This window comes from Protopterus annectens, chromosome 7.part1, assembly GCF_019279795.1.
Source record: "Protopterus annectens isolate FY-2018-M chromosome 7.part1, PAN1.0, whole genome shotgun sequence".
Lineage (NCBI taxonomy): Eukaryota > Metazoa > Chordata > Ceratodontiformes > Protopteridae > Protopterus > Protopterus annectens.
Window position 1 is genome coordinate 336283235 of NC_056740.1, and position 14402 is coordinate 336297636.

The 14402-nt window shown below is 40.0% G+C and overlaps 1 protein-coding gene across 1 annotated transcript in view; it reads right to left on the reverse strand.

The window, feature by feature from the left end:
• The window catches only part of LOC122807582 (rab GDP dissociation inhibitor beta-like), a 461207-nt gene that overhangs the window by 204697 nt on the left and 242108 nt on the right, over positions 1 to 14402 (reverse strand). The window contains exon 7 of the mRNA XM_044078496.1: positions 586 to 685. Coding sequence (XP_043934431.1) covers positions 586 to 685 — 100 coding nt within the window. The remainder of the gene's footprint in view (positions 1 to 585; positions 686 to 14402) is intronic.

Genomic DNA, 14402 nt, shown 5'->3' on the forward strand with positions numbered 1-14402 from the left:
AATGGAGCATATACTAGCAGAAAAATGGTTGGACGTTTCCTGCACTGATATACTGTGCAAGTGTGGGAATGACCAATCATAACCTTTAATTATGTGTTCGCGACACGGATGCCAAGATTCACCTCTCGAGCTTTCCCCTTGAGGTGAATTTCTTGGTATCCATGTCTCAAACATATAATAAACAGGTTATGACTAGCTACCCAATCATAATCCTCTATATTACTATTAAATACCACATTTTACCATTTACACATTCTGCATATGATGTTATTGATTAGTAAGAGCCTAATGTATTTTCTGCTCTTGGAGCTGGCTTGGGTCATAGCTGAAAAGGGTCAGTAGAAAAATTTTATTAATCAATGAATAAATAGTAATAACTAAACAAATAAATAAACAAATTATAAAAGAAAAGTCACTATTGCTCACCCTGTTGATCACATTTGTTTATTTATTACTACCTGTTGAATAAATAGTAACAGATACATAAATAAATAAATCAACAAACAAACAAACTGCAAGAGAAAATTCACTATTGCTTATACCATGGGTACCCAAGAACTACAACCCTGCTAAGATATTTCTTACCTTCCCTTCAGACTTAATCCCAACCACACGTCCATGATGAGTGAGAATTTCTTCCACACTTCTGTTTAGTATATAGGTACCTCCATAATTAGCACTTAATCTGCAAACAGAAGGACACAACAGTATGCAGGAGCTGTAATATAATCACCAGCATTGTATTGTTATTCATTCTCATCTCCAGAAATTCCAACATGATTCTACTGCTGTTTTAGCTTCACATGACTCATACTCACCCAACTTCCTTCAGTCCATACTTGAGAGTGGGAGGAAGAGTCTAAACAGTGGAGAGAGGGAGGGGGCGTGTGTGTGTAGGCCTATACTGACTGAGAGGCTTATTTTTTCTGGAATTTTATATGTTCACATGCTTTTAATGTTTTAACTGCAGATTTGGAAGTCATTATTTAAATCTTACCGCATAACTTTGTTAAATATAATATGTTATTCATTTGGAATGTGATGGGGTAGTGGTCACTCACTAAAGGAGGATGAATACAAATTGACATGATTTTATTGTGAATGTTAGTAATAATAAAAAAAAATGCAGAGAATGAGTGACACTTTTTAGGTTATCTATAGTAGGTTCTTCGACTAATTGGGTCGAAACTTGGTTGACTAGCTATTCCTCAAAGTTTGGGTTGGTTGATTAGTCTGACTAGCAGGTTTAACTTGAAGTCATTAAGCAGGGTTAGATATTAACAAAGGGGTATTGATGTATAACAATGGAAATAAACACTTTTCACTTTTGTTTGGTGGAAGCTAGTGGAACTTAAGCAATTGCCAGATGAGTGGAGCTGTCTTTTTTTAATAAGATGATTGCAGAAAGCCAGTTTGGACTTATTATGAAATTTAGTTGTTTTAGGAGGATACGGCTAATTGAAGTTATTAATGTGAAGACAGAATGCCTCTTCATTGCCCCACTTTGTAGTTGAAAATATAACTGTAGCCAGAAAAGTAAGTATGCAGAAGATGTGCATCAGTTTTAGTCTATGGCTGTCTTATATCTAAGGAATGAGATCTAATTAAGTAATCAATGTTTTTCTAATTGATTTATTATACTTTTGGAATTAAGTAGACAGCATGTAATAGTTTTGGGTATGTGTTACATTACAAACTAGGGGATGACCTGGGACCTGAGCTTGCCTCATTATTACTTTAAAGGCCTGGGCCAAGATAATGTCTGTGAGTCTAAGAGTCTAAAGAGAAATTTCAAACATTTGTACAAATCAGCTAATTTTTTTAATGGGAGAGGGGACTCTGAATTTTTCGTGGATAGGCAATAATTTGTTATTATCGGAATTTTAGACATACTAGATCTTTCAGTGATTTTTATAGTGGTAGAGTGGTCATTTAGTTATGCTGGAGACTTACTTCTGTGAGTGGTGGTAGTTCACTAGGTAATCAGATCTGGGTTGTCTGTTTGGTGGTATGTGTTTTAAGCAGTAGCATAGCAAGTGTGGAGTGAAAAGGGTAATTATCACAGGCACAGAGTGTTGGGGGGGGGGGCAGTTGAGAGGTAGGCTTGTACTCAACACTTTTTTATGTACTGAAATACTAGTACAGAAAGGCAGTCTTATTCAGAATTTTTTTAACTTGAAGAGCTGAAGGGGTTTGGAGTTAGTTTGTGGGACCGGCACATGGCTCTAGTCAAGCCAGCTGTGCCTTTGGTTTTAAGGGCAATATTAAGGAGAAGGTAGTTACTGTTAAAAGCAGAACAAGGAGGTATTTTATTTAATTCAAGGACTAGAGAGAAGTTTAGGTAAGCACAGTATGGCTGTGATTAGAGGTTAGGATGTTATTTAGGTTGTTGTCAGGCTGCAATAAAATAAAGAAGGTTTATCAGTTAAAATAGAAAAACTGCATATACTATATATGGAAGATGGATATTTTGGTTGTTTTGAGGTATATTTATACAGGGTTCATAAATGGTATAAAATTATTATTAAGATTTGACACTATTCAGTAAGTGAGTAGATATGTATATGAAATGGATGTTTACATTAAACTAGCAGTCTGGAAGACCCTAAAATGTTTTCTCGACTCAAATTTTGATGGTTGAAGTTAAGGTTCTTTTAACAGTGATAAAAAGAAGAGTCTTTAAAATCTTTATGTAATATGAATTAAGTTAATAGATTTTACATTGAGAAAGAATAGGGTGTTGTGAAATAATCAATTTAATGGTATTAGAATTCCTGCCTCTGTGTGTTCTTGAGAGTTATTTTTCATTAGGAGTGTTTAAACCATGGAAGAGCATTTTTGTATGTTTAGTTGGCATAACCAAGCACAGCTGTAGTTGGGTTTGTATTGGCTTGTGCATTTACGTGTTAGTTTGTGCATTTCTAGGGATGGGATGTGGCCTACTCATTAGTGGTATGTCTATAAGGGATATAGAACAGTAACGTGGTGCTCACTCAGGCTCTGTCATAGATTGCTGAGAGGGAAACCTTAGTTTGTTTTTTCTTTCTTGTATTTTATATTGCTGCATTGCCTTCTTCTGTTTTGTATATTGTGGTTTATTTACTTCATAGTTTGTTTTGTATTCTGCTTGTATTTACTAGGAAAGAGACCACAGCTATGTCTCTTGTGAGCCACACAGAAATTACATTTTCCCTAACCTCCCTCCTTGGCACTGTTGTATTTTTAAATTTAACTGTCTTTCTACTTGCCTGCCCCTTGTGTTAATTTGATCACATATTTCCTTTCCGCTCCTCTTTCATTGGCTGTTGTGAGTAAGCAAAAAATTATCATTTTGTGAACTCACTCTCCTCCAGCTATTTAAAGATACTGGCCATCCCACTGTATTCCAAAGAGCCAGAATACAAAGTGCCCACCCACTTCCAATCTATCTTGCTCTTTTTAAATTAGTGTCTCTCCACTTAAATTGCTAAACCTTAAGTTACCCCCCCCCCCCTTTCATATCTAACTGCTTAATGCATACTGCAACTCTTAGGATATTAACCCATTCTTTACACCTTACCTTTAAAATCTGCAACATCTAAGACCACCAATTATTGGAGAGCCCACATTATGCCTCTCAGTAGTCATCTTAGGATTATTGCTTCTGTTTTGCTCCTGGTGAGAGAAGGAGCAAGGCACATTATTTTCCAGAGAATGCTGATCACCATAAAGCCTAATAACTACTTCATAGATGCCAGCTTGGAATTTGCACTTATATTTTGCTCCTGATGACAGAAGAAGCAGAGGGCATTGATTCCTGACTGTTTCTGACTGGGCATTGAGAATCTGTGTTGGACCTTCTGATTGGCCTGATTGCTGTTCAAGGCATCTACCAGGAAAAGGCTGCAACAGGCGTACTGACCGTTGCATCATCTAGGACAAGACTGCTGATCACCAAAGAGCTTGTGGCCTGCTTCTCCCCTTGGAAATGGTGCTACTGTTTTGCTTCTGGTCAGAGAAGAAGCAAATGAGCATTGTATTCCAACAGCTTGAAGCTGTGGTGAGACCAGCACTAGTAGTAGCCAGGCAGTATCCATTCAGGCAACTTTCATCTTTTCATCATTCTTGACAAGCTAATTCTTTCTTTTTAGTAAGCACTGCTTGATTAGCTGCTGTCTAACCTAACTTTAGAATGTCTCCCTAAATACTTCATCTCTAAATTATCAGGGTTTTCTTATTAATTTCCTCTCAAGTGTTTGGTAGTGCTTTGTATGGACACAGACACCTTGAGCTGACGTTTTTACTGTAAAACACCCTTGAAATTTTGCCAATACCTAGCCATACATAGGGCAACTAGTTTGCAGTGACAAGCATTGGCCCGGAGTTACAAACCAGATAAATACTCCTGACTACTTCATATTCCCACTGCCCTCATATAATCAATAAAAAAGGGTCTGTTGCTATGGATATGAACTTTCCCACTATCTCTGTTACCAGCTTGGAGGATATGGGTATCCTGAGGCAATGCTGAAATTGCCTCAGGTTTATGACAACCAGCTAATTCTCAAATAAACTGATAAGGTATGTGAGAGATGCATTTACACAATGCCATTGGGGCAAAGCTCTCACATAAAAGCACTTCTAATGTCAGTCAGGTTGTGAGTAGTACTCATGCTGTACCTGTCACACACAGTTCAAAGCAGACACATAGACCCGCAAATGCTCAGGCACTTAAATGTAACCTTCCTAAACCCAAAGACCTCCTAGATGAAGTACACATAACAAATACTCTCAGCATCCCTGAATGCACTCTTTCAAAACAACAGCCACATCAACACATACAGCCACATCTCATGGAGCCTCTATTTCTAAGCCCATAAGGCAAGCCAACACACAATCCAACATGCTGGTCATTGGAGACTCCAATGTGAGACATACTGATGTTCTTCTCACCAGGCTGAGTAAGGACAAACTCACTGTCAGTTGCTTAATCATGGGCCAGGATCTGCCATATTCTGCACGCACTCAGGTCATTGGACCGCAAGTACTTGTATGACTTAGTCGTAGTCCATGTGGGTGTAAATGACCACACACATACCTTCCCAGACTATATAAACAGAGACATTAAGAAGCTCTCAGAATATGTGTCCCAGGTTGGTATGAGCCTAGCATTGAGCTGCATTTTACCTTCTCCAAAGATGATGCCACAATACAAACAGAAGATGACTGACTTTAGTAACTGGCTTAGTTTCTGGTGTCATTCTAAGGGAGTGCAATATTTGTCAGCATGGAAGGAGATGGTCAACAGACCACGCTGTTTTGCCAGGAACAGTCTGCACTTCTCCCCCTAGGCTTTTGAATATTAGCTAAAGCATTGTCTTCCCTCATAGTGCCTTTTTTAGGCAATGCCCAACTGAAAATACTTCTGACATAGCAAATCAAAACCAATAAAATCTAAAGGTTTTACTACTCAATGCTAGGAATCAAAACAAAACATTTCACTCCCTACAAGGCTGTCCTCACCCTAGAGAATGCTGACACCTGTGTGGTCACTGAGGCATGATTTAAAGCCACACAGAGAACACCAGCAGTTCAAGGCTATAATGACTTCCGCACATGTAGGCCAGCTACTACATAGGCAGGGAGTAAAGGTAGAAATGTATTGATTTACATCAAAAATAAATATACCTCAAGGCTGCTCAGACAGGACAATGCACTTGAGCACTTCTCCATGTTCAAATCACTGTAGGCAAAATTCCATACCACTTCCTTGCAAGCTATGGGGCCTCTTCTATGACCCAGGAAACCCACAGCATGTATTTAAACTTACTGGAGGCACTCACCATCCAACTCAATACCATATTCACTGGCAACTTTAATTACCCATGATTAACTGGGAATCATATATGACATTATACGTGCAGCCACAGAGATTCTAAGACCTTGTAAACACAAACTCCCTGGACCAGATTTCAATACACCGACCAGGTGTGCAAATATACTGGATCTGGTCCTTACTAATATGGGTGGGTGCTGCACAACCCCTAGTTTAATGTCTTCTCTGGTAACGTCTGACCACAAAATGGTCTCCTTTGAAGTAAAAATAAATCCTGGAACCCCAGCTAACCCTGGAATGTTCAGGAACTACTTAAAGGCAAACTTCCTACTATTATGTGATAACCTGGCAAAATTTCAAGCCCCTATAAACCCTGATAAGATTGCTGCCTACGTGAAACTGTTCACAGAAACCCTATACAAGCCTAGAGGCAGCTGCATCCACCAGGAAGAACAGAACTAACTCAAAAAACAAGCAACCCTGGTGGAATCACAATATCAATCGGCTGTATAACAGGAGGAAGAAAATAGTGGCAACAGTTAGGAGGCACAGCACCCCGCAGGAAAAAAGCACTCTCATCAAACTAAACCAGCAACTCAGAGGGCAAATAAAGTCTACCAAAGCCACATTTCAGGTAAGAATTTGGCCTCACAGCCAAAGACAACCACAAGGTATTTTTTAGCTATGTCTGCAACCTCAATGGCAATAAACAACTGTGTGAGGAGCTCATTGTTAATGGAGCCACCTATACTGAGCAAGAAGATATAACAAACCTACTGCCTGACAAATTCAACTCTGACTTTACCCCTCTCTCCCACAACCTTCCCTTAAGTAATACCATCAAATATAACTACACCCAGCTATCTCTATGGAGCAGGACCTTAATGCTCTCTCTAAGGCCAAGAACACTGCATCGATGGGTCCAGACAGTATCCCAGGATACCTTCTAAATAGCATGAAACATGACCTATCAGAGCCTCTGGAATTGCTATTTAACTGTAGCCTCCAAACAGGCTTTGTGCCTCATGACTGGAGAACAGCAACAATCATCCCTGTGCACAAAGGTAGGCCATCTACAGACCCTGGAAACTACAGACCCATAAGTCTCACTACTCTCATATGCAAAGCCATTGAAAGAGTTATGATAGAAATGATCAGTAATGAGACAGGAAACGTCCAGACGCTGGGCCCAACCCAATTTGGTTTCGTCAAGGACAGGCCATATGCCTACTCAACCTGGTGGATGTCTTTGAGAAGGAAACCAAGGCAATGGATGAAGGCAAAATGGTTCAAACTGCTTACCTTGACCTGGCGAAGGCATTGACACAATATCCCTCTTGGACATTATTGACAAACTTAAGAGTTTAGCTATAAACCCTTATGTCACCCAGTGGATAGCCAGATGGCTCACAGGCAAGACCCAGAAAGTTAGAATTGGGGAGTCCACATCTACAAAGAGGTCAGTCACAAGCAGAGTTGATTCTGGGACTGTTCCTTTTTGACATTTACTTCTCTGAAGTCAAGGCCAATGTGAAATGCCTCTGACTGACTAAATTTGCAGATGATTGCAAATTAGGGTCAGTCACAGAATCCCCCACCAACACAAATGTTCTCTAGGAAGGGCTGACACAGACAAATAACTGGCGTCAGAACCATGGACCAAAACTAAATGCCAGTAAATGCATAATGGCATTCTTCAGGAAGTCATCCATCCCTGCTAACTATCATATTGGCCAGACGCCACTAAGAGTTGACCCAGTAGACAGGGACTTTCAGAGACATATACAGTAATCTAGCCTTTGATCATCACTTGTCTGCAGTTGTGAGGAAATCATTCTATGTTATGCAACTTATATGTAAAGGTATGGCATCTAGGTCCAAGGAGGTTGTTGTTCCACTGTACTTGACATTCATCAGACCTAACGTTGAGAACAATGCCCCCTTTGGTATGCACTTAAACATGCACATCCAACAGTTGTAACATCCACAGAGGTTCCTCACTAAAGGAATACAGGGCATAAGTAACATGACCTCTGTAGACCACCTCAAGGCCCTATTCCTGTATTCAGTGTCCTACACGCTGTTGAGGGGAGGTCTATGCTTGGCATACAAGACATTGTCAGACCCTACCCTGATGGATCTTCTGCATATCTACAACACAAATTGCACTGGAATTACCTGTTTTAAAGGCTTAAACCTTGCTATTGATATAAACAGGACCTGCTGAAGAGACAGGTATGTATCCAGAGACTACCCATTTTCTAGAACAGGCTCCGCATCCATGTAAGCCACAGTTCCTCCCTAACCCAATTCAAGTGTAACTTGTACAATTGGATGGGGAACAGGGAATTCATCCCTGGGTTGGCACTTATGTCTATAATGGACAAAGGCAGCCTATAAATGATTCATCTCCCAGGCCTCTGCTTGTAAATGTATCATCTTCCACATTCCTGCTTACACTTATCTCGGGTACCAGAACCTGTCAGAGATTTGGGATGCATGGCTAGGCTTAACAAGGTCCTTGTGATCTTTAGCCCCTTACACACCTATGAACCTGTAAAAGGATCATTCTGCTTGAGGAGGGAGCAGCCTGTTGATATAAATAATAAGTTGCAGTACTATAATAAATATCTGTTGGCTACTCTGATGAATCATTAGTGACACTTAAATAACAAGCATACCTCGAGTTAGGAAGGTGCCAAACATGGAATTCCTGACTGTGTTTAGAGAATAGCAAGATGTCATGTAGAGCTTCTGTTAAAACAGTTATGATAAGTGTGGGCACAGGGTGACTGTAACAGTGGGTGAGAAGTGATTAAATGTTGGAGGGCAAAATGAGCCTCTGCATACTGTATAAAAGTAAGAGGGGTATGGTAGCTGGAGAGCAGGGGTAGAGAGAACCAAAATGGGCCAAAGAAAGAGTGGAGTGGTGGTCAGTCAGTACTTGTATGCACACTGAAACCAATCCTTAGCACTGTCGGGAAAAGTAAGACCAGCAGCAGTGAAGTAAAGTAAAAACATAAACGGTGCAAAGAAAGGGGGTGAAACAGCCATTCATCTCAAGATGTAAATGTAAAAAAGTGTGGCCAGGTAAAACAGAGTTGCCAGACAACAGGAAGGTATGGGGTGAGGGGTGATTGAAGCTCTGTTATGGGGCTACAGTGGTTATTGAGGGGGAAAATACCCATTCAATGTCCTGACTGAAAGATGAATGCTGCACTGCTACAGATCTCTGCACAAATAATGCTACCCAGGTGATATCATATTATTCTATACGGACTAGATACAAAGTATCTAAAGGTAAATTAACACAGAATGCTGCTGCAAAGGGGCTGTCAGGATGAGTTCCATCGAAAGCAATTCCTTTGGCAATTGTTGGTTAGTGGGGGTGGAAGCCATTCTCTTCAGATGCCATTGAGACTGCAGATAGAAGTAACCATGAAATGGCACTGGGGCGGCTTGGTCAGTTGTTAGCTAGTGAGGCTGGCAGCTGCTTTGTTTAGATGTCAGAGAGACTGCATAGATCTTTAATCTTCCCCATATCCCATTCCTCCAGGCTGGTGTACAATGGTCCTGGTTGACAGAATAGCTTAGTGCTAATGTTTGTGCCGTCACCTCACTGAAAAGCTATCCACCCCCCACCCCCACCCCAGACACACACTGATATGTCATGTATGCAGTCCTGCTGGAGCTTCTCTGGTCTTCACTAGTCATTCTGGGTGTGGGGAACAACCTCACCTCCCAATGAAGATAAATCAGTCACTGCTGCTTGAATGCTACCCTCTCTGGCCCCACCCAGGCCATTAGTACTTCAGGCAGATATTGTGCCCTGTACCAAGAAGCCACATGTTTTATATGGCTGAAGAATGAAGCTAACCTGCTAGATTCACTAGTGGAAAATGTTATTTTATGTGGAATTTGAAAGGGCTTATAAAGACAAGACTTAGGTATAAAAATGATCAATAGAAAATAGCTTTAGAACTGAGGCAAGACAAAAGTCTCACCTTTTGTTAGGCATGCTTAGAATACTACTAAAAATGATAATTTTAACTGAGTTTTGTCCAGTGTAACTGTTTTTATTCAAAATGTACTGGAACCTTTTCATTTAGAGTAGTAAGAGTAGACAGGGGCCGCACATTATCTTAATGTTCATAGAATGCTCTTCAACTGCAAAAGAGAAGTCAACATGCATATACACAACAAAATGAGTCCTCTTTCATTGGAGGTTCAGCCCCTCCTTCTCCCCACACCTGTCAAGCTAACTTCTCTCCTTAACTCATTCCCTCAGTAGAGGTGTGGGAAATGGTATTCTAACTCCCAATGACAGCATATTGAGCCTTCTGACAACATCAAGTTACACCCTCACAGTTAAAACAATTGTCCGTATCTCTATAACCATAAGCATTACTACAGAAACATAAATGACAAACCGCTCAGCACAAACTAATCTTTTCAGTGGTACCACTTCATTAGATTCTACATCTTAAACAGGATTTTATAAATCACAGTAATCCCAGCAGCTATTCATTTTCATAATATTTTGCAAACAACTTATCTCAGTTACCATTCAAACTATACATGTACTGTTAACATTTGTTCAGTTAGCTGTAAGCTTTTGTGTGCAACTAAGCAGTTCTGTCTGTGTCACTTGGTTGTTGAGATAATGTGATAAATATGAAAACTATGACTATATATATATATATATATATATATATATATATATATATATATATATATATATACACACACACACACACACACACACACACACACACACACACACACACACAGTGGCTTAGCATAATGGTTAAGGTGTTTATCACACACACACACACACACACACACACACACACACACACACACACACACACACACACAAGGTATAAGGTCACATTAGATGCACTAGACAGGATCAAGCATCAATGCAGTTGTCTTGTCCAGCATGCAAGCTTTGAGATAAAACTTTCAGTAATTGTATTTAGCATAGTTTTGGAATTACTAATGTTAATATAAACAGGAAATATCAGATGCCTGGAGGTGTCACTGGGATGATCCCATAGAAACACTAGGGTTTAATTAGTTAAGTGGGGAAATAGGCTCTCCCTTTATGACAGCAGTGCTTCACCCTGCAGTTTATGAATATTTATTAAAGAATGTGGACTGCCATCTAGTGGACTCGCCATGAACTAACGCTTTCTTACAAAATGCTGAAAACCTAGAAAATGGGCTGCTTTCTCATAGGTTCATAGGTACTCACGCCGCTGCCCCGCCTAGGGCCCAAACAAACCTAGCCAAAATGTAATGTGTACCCTGGCAAGAAAATAAATTTTTGCTCCTGTCCTGTAGAGCCACAGAAGGGATCCCCAGGTGTGATTCCCCATTCCCATCCCATCATCATCATTTTTTCAAACAGTGCTATCGAGGAGCTAGTCTGGTTGTGATAGTCTGTTCCAGAGTATGGCAGTCTGTCTGGAAGTAATCTATCCTCTCTGTTGTTCTCTTTATTGTGGTGAGAAGGTTAAGGTTATTGAGCTGCATAAGCCAAGGGAGAGGGATTTCTGGCCTGGAGGCATTGGGAACAGCCTGGGTTTGACATAGTTTTGTATGGGTTGGACATAGTTTGCCCCTGAGTGGCAGATATGTGATGATGGAGTAAAGCATAAGTTTTTGAGAGCCGGGGCATGTATAGGCATCTGTTTGAGGCCAGTAATCCTCTTTGTGCATTGGTGTGGTCTTTTTCTGTGTTGTTTCCTATGTGTTGTGTATGTTAAAGGGAGTTGTAGTTGTACTCTATAATGGGTCTAATGAGATGAGTGAGGGAAACAATTACCTCTTTTTTTCTGGATGAGAACCTTTATGAGAGAGAGAACACGCAGAGAACACTTTCCACTGTTCTAATGCAAAGGTCAAAGGATGTGGAGAGGTCCACCTGGTCCTGTGTGTCACTTAGACTCTTTTCGGCATTAAGTAGACTACTGTTATAGTAGAGTGTTTGGGTACAGGTAGTTTATTAAGCCACAGTTTTTGACAATTGCATTTTGCTTCAGGCTTCAGCTTTTCAGGTATCGGTCGGGTCTCAGTCTCAGTTGTTGGCCTTTGTCCACATCGTTAGGAGGCTGGTCGATTATGGCTCCTAGTTTGCATTCATCAAATGCAGTTGTTAGCCAACTAAAGACCTTTTGTGTTAGCCTGCACTTCAGAGAATTCCAAACAAGAGAGGACCCAGGACTGAACCCTGTGGTGCTCCACTCTCTGTGGGTCTGGATGGATTTCTTTGGATGGGTTCTTTTCAGTGTAGGTTTGGTCCGTGCTCAGTTGGCAGCTCCATCTTGTGTGGCAGGGAGGGATTTATACTTTAGTGGAGTTAGTGGGGGGGTTCTCAATCTGTTTTTTCCCCTTAATGAGGTGAGCCAGTTGAGTGAGTGGACACAAATGCCTCTTTTCAGTTCTCAGGCATAACCTAAGAGCGCTATAATGTATAATGACTTATAAAGACAAGCAAAGTAGGCAAATGAAAACAGAAGGAATTAAACCACAGACTACAAGATCATAGCATACCACTCACTGTCTCGATTTTCACAGAATGTCCAGATTTTTGCCTCATATTTTTGGTCTGTTCCTCATACAATTTGTGGTTTTCTGGCATATCACTAAAGATTGAAGTCAGTAAATAAATACATCGATTTGAGTTGCAGACTCCATATCTTTCAGAAAATGCAAATCCTGTTATACTAACAACTTTCTAAGTTTAAAAGAGCAATATTTAAAATATGTCCCTGTTTAAGGGCCTTTGTCCCTCTGTTATTTTTGGCTTTATCCAGATTTCTTGTGCTAAGAGGTTGAGAGGTATGGATCATAGCTTTCAACATCTGCATAAAATTCCTAAGTAACTTTTTCAGGATGGTCATAAGTTCTTTACGACTTTTTTTACAAACAGTGTGAATGCTACGTGATGGGCGGCCACAGTGGTGCAGCGGTTAGCGTTGCTGCCTCACAGAAAGAGGTTCTCCAGTTCAATCCTCAGCTGGGATGCCTTCTGTATGGAGTCTGCATGCCCTCCCTGTGGTCGCGAGGGTTTCCTCCTGGTGCTCTGGTTTCCTCCTACATCCAAAGACATGCTGTAGGTGGATTGGACACTGTAAATTGGCCCTAGGTGTGAGTGTGTGCATGCCTTCTGTGGAAGGTTGGGCGCCGGGCTGGCAACTCAACACCATAAAACTCCACTGCCAATCATGAGCGGACAGGTAATCCGCTGTGGCTACCCCTAGCTGGGAAAAGCCAGAAGAAGAAGTGTGAATGCTATGTGATGATAACAGACCAAGGAGAATCACATAGAGATTTTTGGTAAGAGAAAAGAAAAACAGTTTATTGAAACTAGCAGATCTTTAATGTGAACTAATAAGTCATGATATATTATTTTTCATATTCTCATATTCTCTGTCTTTTCTATAGTACCAGTGATTTCACAGACTTTTGTATATTTCCGTTAAGTGCAGTTAAATATGGAAAAAAAGTTAAGGGCTATTAAGTTTTGGACTCAGTAGATGTATTAAAGTTTAAACAGTATTTTAAGAACTGGGGAATCCTACTACAATATTATTTCAATTAGATGTGAGAATAAATCTCTTGTTAGAACCTCTAAGGCAGTCCTTTAGGTATGCAAACGCTGCAGTAAACCATCGTATGAAGAATCACAAAATTATAACAGTTCAGGATGAGCCTCTAATATACATGGAAATAAGGAGTACTTTTTCCCCAGTACAGCCTGTATTGAAAGAGCCCATTTATAGCATTTTCTGGGTTGCTGTGGGATGGATAGGGCTTTTGGGGAAGTATCTTGTCGCAACAATCAGTGTCTTATCCATTTATTACAAGTAGATCAAAGCAAAAATAAATAAGCTTTTTTCTGGGTTTGGAAAATCTCTTGGTTTGTTTTTTCCGATACTGGAAAAACACATTTTTTTATCTAAATTATAATATAGCTTCCCAATAGTCCCCTTATTCATATCACTGTATTACAGGCATAAGCACTGCACCCACTAACAGTGAAAAAATCAGTACTACATTGACACTGAGAGTAGAAAAAAATCTTTTAGCAGGAGGGCATGCCTCATGTACCCCATGACTCCAAATGTGCTAGCTATGAGCTTACTGATATGTGGTAAGTAAACTCCCCCCGGTTCAACAATGTCTCGGGTATTCCTTTGGCAATTTTTGATGCCAATGTACACAAGCAGAATTATTAATGTGTAAGCCCTAGATTAATGTGCATTATATGCTGAAAGAGTAGACCTGTAGCAAATGAGTGTTTGCCATATATGTATATATTTTTTTAAAATGTTAACTCACAATTACAAAACCTGACCCTACTTTACCAGCTGTTTTGACAACTTTCTCCCAAATTCTGCTATGGGTATTAACTGTGTGTGTGTGTGTGTGAGTATGTGTGTGTGTGTGTGTGTGTGTGTGTGTGTGTGTGCGCGTGTGTGTGTGATATATATAGTATATATATATATAATATATATATATATATATATATATATATATATATATATATAATATATATATATATATATATATATGTATA